We start from the raw sequence: 9613 nt of genomic DNA, 5'->3' as shown, positions 1-9613 counted from the left end.
CGCTGGTGGTTGTAAAAGTGGCGAACACAACTTTGAGCATATGACAGGTCATTAAATGTTTCCACTCCGGTTGCTGCGGTGCAATAACAGCTAACCATACTGCAAGAGCCGAGAGGGAAGGGGGGGGGGTGTTATCGCGCGATATCAACCCCTCTTACGTACAGGCGCAGGTGTGACTCAGCCAATCACGGCGCAGGAGCGCGGTTGACCGTTAAAGGTGTGTGAGCGGTTAACCAAACCAACACCGCGGTCCGCTGCTTGAGAATTTACAGACTGCTTATTGTTTTATTTTAGGGGGGGGGCTGCGGGTGCCTAACCGAGCTGCAGGGGGCATCCTCGCCCTTGCACGCGGAGATCCACCCCCCAACCCCTACACTTCCTTTTAACGCACACATATACACACCCCTCCTCCTGCCAAACTCCCAGGCCAGCGTCGCCATACGGAACATCCTGCCCTCAACGGAGAGGGGGAGGAGAGAGAGAGAGCCTGAGAGTGTGTGTGTGTTCAGAGAGAGAGAGAGAGGTAGAGAGGTAGAGAGAGCTCGTGCGTGTATTAAGAGAGCGAGAGAGACGAGGTCTGGCTTCTTCTGGTAGTAAATTATCAGATTTCGAGCGCAAAAACTCGCAGAAACAGACAGATCGGGAGGCATCGTGGAAATCTGCTTCAGCGGTGACCGGAACCAGCAGCAGGGGCGCGTGAAGCCTTGGATTAAAAAGCCCGACTACAAGGACGGATGGTCGCGCAGACGGGCGGCTCGCTCTGAAGTTGGACAGACTACCGAGGCACCGAGAGCAAGGAGCCGGCGACAGCACAGCCAGCAGCAGCTTTTTTTTTCTTTTTTTGGGGGTCCCTCCACCTCCCAGAACCCCCCACCCCTCCCACACCGGTAAAGGCAGCAGCATCGGCGGCGGCACCGGGAGGCTGTGCCCGCGCACCCCGACCATGGAGCTGCCTTGGCTGCTGGCGCTCACGGCGCTGCTTGCTCACGCCACCACGGTAAGCACGAGCCTTACATCCTTTGTTAACCGGGGAGCTCTCGTTGCGCACACGGGAGTCGGGGTGCGCGCACACGTGTATGTGTGTGTGAGTGAGTGCGCTATCGTTAATGAGACAGTGGCGACGCGTCGGTGATCGGTAGGAAATCCTACACTCGACCCAGGATCCGTATTGGCCGTCCCAGACTCCTGTTAAGGAGGGGGGGCGGCTACCCCCTTGCACACCCCCTCCCCACCTCTCCCTTTGCTTTACGCTCACACACACACACACACCAGCCTTTGTGTCTCAATGTCGGGATTTATTGTGGCCTGTGTGTCCCCTGGAGTCAGGAGGTGCGTGTGCGTGCATGTGTGGAGGAGAGGGCGGGAGGGGGGGTTAATTAGCGGGTTATCTCTAATTGGGCTTGATTACGGGGTGTTAGTGCGGTGCCTAGTTCTGTGGTGTCTGTGTCACCAGCTCAACATCCTGCCCTTAATTTGGGGGCTCCAGTCATACTGCGGCTTTAACGACTTTATTACCGGGTACTCGCGCTGCAGGACGATGTGTGTGTGTGTGGAGAGAGAGAGAGAGAGAGAAGGTGTGTGTGTGACTGGATGTCCAGGGGTGCTCCATTACTTCCCAGATATCAGCGCCCTCATTGTGCGGATGCCAGAATCCAACTGGGGGGCATTCTCCGGTTATAAGCAGAAGTGTGTGTGTGTGTGTGACAGACACAGCCCGCGGCGGTATGTGGTTGTGGCACAAAGTGGGTGGGGTAACGGGAAAGTTAACGGCGATGCGGTCCGCGAACGAGTGCTCGGATGGAATGATGTCATCGGGAATCGCGAGGAGGCAAGCTGTTTAGGGAATGCGCGAGCCTCCCCCCTCCTCCTCTGCACACACACACACACACACACACACACCTATCTCCTCTCCGGAACTATCCACGCCGAGCCTCACGCGCCCCCCGTAACACGCCCACACTTTCCGTTACCGATTAATCCAGATTTATCCCATAAGCAGCAGGAGGGGGTGGAGGAAGAGGGAGGAAGCTCGCTGAATCATTGAGAGAAAACGAGGATAGCGCCAAAAACACAAATCAAGACGCAGATCTACTTTTGAGTTTCAAGACTCAGAAGCTGGAGGTCTTTAACGCGTCTCCCCAGCTGCTTTATTTTTAACTAATCTGCATTTTTAGTTTTATACCTTCATTCATGGCTACTTCCTGTTAAAGGTCCCGAGCTGTTCTCACTAGTGCCATACTGCAAATGCTGATATCGATCTGATACCAAGTAAATGCAGGGCCAGTATTGCCGATACCAATACCGATATTGACACTTTCAACTTAGAAAATTATATAGGAACACATTGTAATGATCACTAAATCACAGAGTTTTAATTTCCATGATAATTAGTTAGCATAACTAAACACATATATTTAATACGTTTTCTAATAAAATAATAATAACAATTTAACACAATTCAGCAGGCTACATGGAGGTAGAAATAGTATCGGTCCCATTGCACTAGTATCGATCTGATGCACATACCAGCACTGCTGTCGATACTATCGATATTTGGATACCTCTATTTCTCACAGGCAATTAATTAAACAGCCCATGAAGACCAGAGAAACCAGTTCTACTTCAGAGAGATCCATCAGCTTTAAGCCACTTTTATACATAGTCACAGTTTTTATTTCCATATTGTTGTACAAAAGGCCCAAATGTTGCTGCTTAATGCCTTTTCTTGCCTAATTCACCCTTGCTTTGCTTGGACCATCTTTTGCTGTTTCTGCGGTGAAGCTGCACCAGTTCTGGCAGCTGTTTTCAACACCACACACTCACAGATATAAACACTGAGTAGTAGGTCAGTCGGTTGCAGTCCTTGCCAAAGATCCTCGGCCTCCAGCTGACCTAATCTGTCTTTAAGTGTGCAGATGGAGACAGGTGTGTGACACACATACACGTAAATATACGCCGTGGTGAGGAGCGCACTGATAGATCAGCTGCCGTTGAGGGTCATAATTACAGACTCAACCTCAAGCAACCCCGGGCTTTGAATGCACGTGCGCATGACCCGTGGTTGCATGCATCCGCTGATGAGCTCTTTTCTCAGATGCTTCTTGGCTTGAAGCCAGGAGACTGTGTGTGTGTGTGTGTGTGTGTGTTCTGAGTGATTCCTCTGTGTTTTGTCTCTGTGGGTATTTCCTGTTGTCAAAGCTGTGACATCACATCCGGCCGTCTTTATTTTACATGGGAGACTGATTTTCCCACAGACATCTGTTGTGTCCCACGGATAGCCTGTGTGTGTGCGTGTGTGTGTGTGTGTGTGTGTGTGTGTGTGTGTGTGTGTGTGTGTGTGCGTGCATCCGTTTGCCTTCATGAGAGCCCTGACTGTCCATCTGTCTGTGTGTGGGCTCAAAAATAGTGAATCTCCAATGCCAACAACTTGTTCTCGCCAGCCCTCTCTCTCCTTGAACAAGTGCGTTTTCTGGTGCGAGTGTGTTTGTGTGTGTGTGTGTGTTTGGCGGAAAGGCGTCGTGTTCTTGAGGATCATGTTCAACTCGTGGAATGAATCAGTGTTTTGTGCCTCCGATAGCAGACAAAGCCCCCCATAGAGAGGAAGAAAGAGAGAAGGATCAAGGAGGAGGGGAAAAAATAGCGCAAACCGGGCGGATTGAGGGAGAGTGTGGAATGTGAGAGGCAATCTGACACAGGAAGTGGGTCCTTCTCGCTCTCCTGGAGGACAAAGTCCCCCTCACGCAAACACACACACACACACACACACACACACACACACACACACACACACACACACACACACACACACACACAAGGTGGCAGGTAGAAAACACAGCCAGGGTGGAGGAAGTATTTCAGGTGTGTGTGTGTGTGTGTATTAAGGGATGGGTGAGGGCATGGTATCCACCTTTCACTGGAGAGAGGAAATGAAAAGGATCATGGTTCATATCCGGAGCTGCATTCATGGACACAGTGAGAGAATAAAGATAGGCTTCAGCCTCCCTAACACCGGCCCGGGTGTTTGTGTGTCTGTGTGTGTCTGTTCATATCTGAAAGCAATTTCTTATCACATGGGACAGCAGATGTGCTGCATTTGAGTGAAATTAGTTTTTCTTTCTCGTGGAGGGAGTTTTAGTGCTCCATTCAGCCAAATGGGAATCGAAATTTCATATTTACCATTAAAGCGATAACGGCGGCGGGAGGGACGAGGAGACCTGCCTGCACGGTGCCGGTCATGCCGATATGGCCTCGTCTGATCTGAGAGAACAATGGGTGCTGAGAATCTGCAGCTGTGCGTGTTTGACCTCCAAAATAAAGCCGTGTGCAAAAACTTGACAATAAATCAGAGCCCGTCATTATTGGCCCCGAGTAAGCCCAGAAAGATCGCAGCAATCTGCGGGACCTTTACCCGCTGATGTCAAACTGCATACTAATAATTTAGACGTCTCATCTCATGTGACCCTTGTTTGTGAATATTCTTCTTCCAGTGAAGAGCATGTGACTGTTTACCCAGAACACAAAGATAGTGGGTGTCTGCAACCACGAGGGAAAAAAAGATAGATAGAGTTTGTTTTATCTAGCGGTTATATGCGTGCATTTTGAGGGGGGTTTTCTGTCAGAGTGGAGCAAAGTTTGTTCGCTTTTAACAGCATTTTTTTCATTTAAGTATAAAAGTGCTAAGAAGAAGACCCAGCCTCCTTTTTTGTCCTCATGGCCATATCATTGTAATTTATTATACTCTTTACTCAGCCTGCAGATGCTTCAGAATGCTGCAGCTCATCTTTAGCAAAGACTAAATGAAGCCCCTGTGGTTGAGAAGACTTGTTCTCAGAGCTCAGATTAACATGAAGAAGGACAGAGCTTTAGTCTGATAACCTGGAATAGTTTACCTCTTATCATGAAAGGCATATTCGTCTCCATTTATACCCATGGATAATAAAAGCTGTAATGTTATCAGCTGGTGTGCAGGTTGGCTCCTGTGACTACCTGATTCAGTGGGGGTTGTTCTGCCCCGATGAGCTGAAGTAATGGTGGAATCTGTGCATTCATCTATTTGCTTTTTCTACACCTGAGCACTTCTAACTTTCACACTCTGTGGATGCATCAAAGAGCAACTCGGGGTTGGCATCTTTCCCAAGGATATTCTGACAGGCGGACTGGGATCAAACCACCAATCAAACCATGCTGATTGGTTGAGAGCTTGACAGTCTTCACTCTTCTTCTAGTTTTTAACTAGAAGTCTCACTTCTGCTGTTTTTGTTTTGTAATTTCGCTCCCCTCCTCGGCTGGGCGATGAAGCAGCAGCAACACAATTAAGGGTAGCTCACTGTAGACGTAGATCTAAGGCAGACCTGATTCACAGGCTGCCTCAAAGAACTGCAGCAAAGGCGTGTTTCCAGATTAAAACACAGTTCTTCATTAGGGCAGTTGTAAGCTTTGGGGCCCAACTTTTGGACTTAACTGCTTTGCTTCTTTTGTTTTTGTTTTTACTTCCTGTTTACATTCCTTTTTTGCATGGTTTGCTTAGCTATAAACACCAAAATGTTGACACTTGGTTAGTTTTAGACTTGATACACAGTATTAAAATAAATTTGTAGAGTAGCTGTATATCCTACAGTGTAGCCTGTTGCTTTTAGCCTGACATCAGTCTTCCCAGAAAAGCAGATAGAAGTGCAGTGACGCATGATGCAATACCCTACTGGTCAGCTGTGCCTTCTAAACACAGCATATTGATTAGTACCAGGGCACCTGCTGGTGATTAGGGTCAGCCAATAGGCTAAATCCTTTTCCTGTTAGTTAGTTTGTTCTTGGAGGAAAGTTCTGTTTCTGCAGAAATTTATCAGCAGTCGGTCGATGTTAGACCGGCGGTTATCCGGTTGGAGATTTTGGACATGTTGCCCAACAGGTGCTTTTGTGTGGCTCTGATAACCGCTGACAACAGTCATTCAACAGTCGGGATTTGGCTGGAAGTGACTTAGCACCACAGTTTCATTAAGCTTTCCACATAAACATCAGTCATGCGCAGGCTGTCAGTACAAATGAAAAGCAAGCACAAAAAAGCATCTCTCATGCCGAGAAGTATCAGCATTTCTGACTTTAAATTGTAATTAACTGCTTCTGAAGAAGAATTTGCTGTGCACAGTTATGTTTTAAACAATAAATGTGCCAAATCCCTAAATCTTTACATATTTTGCTTTAAATGGCAATGTTGTTTGCTTTAATTGACAGATGTGTCATCTAATCTCTGCTTACGCTCCAGACTCGCAGGGTAGAAAGTTATCGTTTAGTCCCACGCCGAGCCACGCTAACATGTCCTGATGGAAGGGGCCCCATGTGCCATGGAAACTTTGCCTGCTCTCTCCATGACCAGTTCCCCCCACGCAAGTGCAGACATGCCTGCTCACATGTGTGCGCTGACGCACTTTAGCATTGTGCCCCTAATAATCTCACAAACTCGGCGCTCACACACACACACACACATATGCGTGCAGCTCCTGTGAATAGCTGTGGGGTGCAGCAGCAGTTTTGTTGATTCAGTGAGTCAGAGGGAGACGGAGAATGCTGGAGGTGTTTTAGGTAGGTCAAAACAGGCTAGGAACACAGCTTGTGTAGACATTAAACACACACACACACACACACACACACACACACACACACACACACACACACACACACACACACACACACAGACTCCCTTGCAGTAATTGGGCAGCACTGCGCAGACATACTCACATACATATTCTCTGGAGTGGGGGGTTAGATGAATATAGAGACAAGAGGAAGGGAGGGAGAGGAATGGAAAGAGAAGATAATGAGGGAAAGCGATGGATGGAGGGGAGGGCATGAAATGGAGAAAGCGTGGAGAAAAAGAAAAAGAGTTAATGGCAAGACGGGGATCAAGGGAAAAGACGGGGGCAGCGAGGAAAGACGGGGAGGAATGGTGGGCGATTAAAAGGGGATAAAAAAAGGAACCTAAAAAACCAGAGCAAGGGAAGTAAAAGGACCGTGGGAGAGTGATGGAGGGAGAGAAAGGAAGGAGATGGGCCATATTGGGCAAAATGAGGACTGGATGATTGGGATGGCAGCAAAGGGATGGAGCGAGGCCAGAGCGATGGAGGGATTTCGAGAGAGAGAGAGAGTCAGGGTGGGGGAGGGAGGCATGCACTGCTCATTCCCAGGAGACTGTGCTCTACCTGCTCTCCGCGGCCGTCGCCATGACAACCACCATGGCTGCCGCTGTCACAGCTTTATCACCCCGCTCTCCTCTCCGTCCCCTCCCATCCCTCGTTCCCTCTCTCTTTTCCCCCCCCTCTCCTTTGCGCCGTCTCGTTTTCCTCTCTCCCCTCTCGTCGCTTGCTTCATTCACGTCTCATCCCGGCCTCCTCTCCCTCCTCCTCTCCCTCCTTCTCCCGTTCAAGCACAGCGAGTGGGGGAAAAAAACATCCAGATGAAAAGATGGCAGTTGTCTTTCACCTTTACAGTAGCGGTGTGTGTGTGTGTGTGCGGATGTGTGAGTGTGTGCGCGTGTGCTATTACAGGACTCAAAATTAGAGAGCGTAAACGCGGCACCGTCTCCCAAACCCACAAAGCATTCTGGGATCTCTGTGTGTTAGAGCTTTCGCTATAAATAAAACCCCCAGAAACAGGGCGCCTCCTTCCCACTAACAAACCCTTGTGTGTGTGTCTGTGTGTGTGTGTTTGGCTGAGTGAGAATCGTAGATGCCTTCTAGCAGCATATTAACTATACGCTGAGATGATGCTATCATTTTTCACTCACTATCACTCGTGTGTGTGTGTGTGTGTGTGTGTCTTTTTAGTACCACTCTCTTCCCTCTCCCGTTTCTGTATCAACACAATAATTACATTAACAAAGGGCCGGATGGGTGGGGTCACTCGGAGCCGTCCAGTGGAGATGCTGGAATGTGTACTTCCTGGCATGCGGCTGATAAGAGTGGGGTGAAGCCACGATAAGCCCCGACTTTACACTCCCAACAGGACCCTAAGCCTCGCTTCTTGGAGGCCTCCACCTGACCCTCCACCCCCCTCTCCATCTGCCGGTCTGAGCAGTTTCTACCTTTAAATAAGAAGCAAAAATCCCGGAGGTTCACTCTTTATCTTGGTGATAGCGTTATGGAAATCACGAGCGTGTCAGGTTTGCCCTTGTGCAGAAGTAATCTTGGAGGAGAAGCCGTGAATAAAATATTTCTTTATTGTAGAACACGTATACACTCCCCACTCTCCTCGAGCAGCATGGCGGTCCTTCAGGTCTATCATGGAGCTAAAACAGCCGGCACCAAACTTAAGCTGGCTCACTGTATCCCCCAAAATAGTAGTTTGATGGTATTCCCATTATTATCTTCCTCTTCAACATGATCACATGGCCTTCATTAGCTTGTTGCTAACCTGTCGTGGAGGCGGATTCGTTGGCACAGTTAAATGTTCCAGTGCTTTTGATCTTACATCCCCTGTTCCTTGGTACTCTAAAACTCTAGAAATTAAACTGAATTCAATATATTTCAGTATTTAACTGTTGGACCTTTTTTAAAAAAAAATTATAATTTGTTTGTTTTGCTTTTTACGGTTTTATAGACTATATCATTAGTTAGGAAGAACTCATCTCCAGGACTTATTATGAAGTCAACCATTAGTTGCTGCCGGAGGCTATAATAACCCGCAGTGCTATCATTTACTTTTACATTTACCACCAGCAGTCACAACTGGGAGCTTTTTTTTTTCTGTTGTCCATTATTTCCTGTCATCTCTCTGCTGTGTCTGTATTGATAGCGAGTCTTTATGGCCACAGTGTATCCATCGTCTGATGTCTGCTTCCTGTAGGATAACGCACCAGGCCACAAAGCTTAAATCACCTCAGTCTTGTTTCTTGAACTCGACAATGAGTTAACTGCATTCAAATGGCCTCCACAGTTAGCAGATCTCAATCCAGTCAGCATCTTTGGCATGTGGTGATGGATGTGCAACTGACCAATTTGTGTGATGTTGATGATCATGTGTTTCCAGCACCTTGATGAATCAGTGCAATGAAGAAATAATGCACGTCTGAAGGGAAAACGAGGTCCAGTTTATTACTAGTTGCTAATAAAGTTCCCAGGGAGTGCATATCTGTGCAAATACAATTTCTTTGGGAGGTTTAGTGAGACAAAAAGTCACTTTGCATTCTGGGAAGACGTTGTCTTCCACAGACATTTGATAGATGTATTGATTCGCCCGTAAAAATAAACTATAATGAAGTTAAAACAACAAAGGAGGCTGTAGCTTTTGCTCAGCTTAACTACCGCTGAATCCCAAACTCTTCTTCCCTCCATGCTCTGTTTCTTTGTTTGCATCTTGTTTGCAGAGGCCCGATGTTTGACTTGCCCTGACTGGAAATACTACCCCTCTTCCTCTGTTTCAAAATAGCCACTATAGGCAGTCAAAACCGTGTAAGGTTATTTGTACTGAATAGCGGTGGAGTACCACACAAATGGAGATGTAGGAGTAAAACAGAGAGGGTGTGTTCTCAGGGGAACATCTTTAAGGTTTCACAGGAGGAGATAAAGATCAAGAAAAACGGGAACGACGTCAGATCGAATTGAAACACGAGGGATTTTACATG

General features: G+C 47.7%; 1 protein-coding gene across 1 annotated transcript in view; it reads left to right on the top strand.

The window, feature by feature from the left end:
• Window positions 1-361: 361 nt before the first annotated feature.
• The window catches only part of sdc3 (syndecan 3), a 41265-nt gene continuing 32013 nt past the window's right edge, over window positions 362-9613 (top strand). Inside the window, exon 1 of the mRNA XM_084918871.1 lies at window positions 362-997. Within this exon, the coding sequence (XP_084774997.1) occupies window positions 944-997 (54 nt within the window). The 5' untranslated portion in view covers window positions 362-943. The remainder of the gene's footprint in view (window positions 998-9613) is intronic.

The sequence above is a fragment of the Perissodus microlepis genome, chromosome 22, assembly GCF_051167445.1.
Source record: "Perissodus microlepis isolate ML-2025 ecotype Zambia chromosome 22, ASM5116744v1, whole genome shotgun sequence".
NCBI lineage: Eukaryota > Metazoa > Chordata > Actinopteri > Cichliformes > Cichlidae > Perissodus > Perissodus microlepis.
This window is presented reverse-complemented; position numbering and strand designations above follow the sequence as displayed.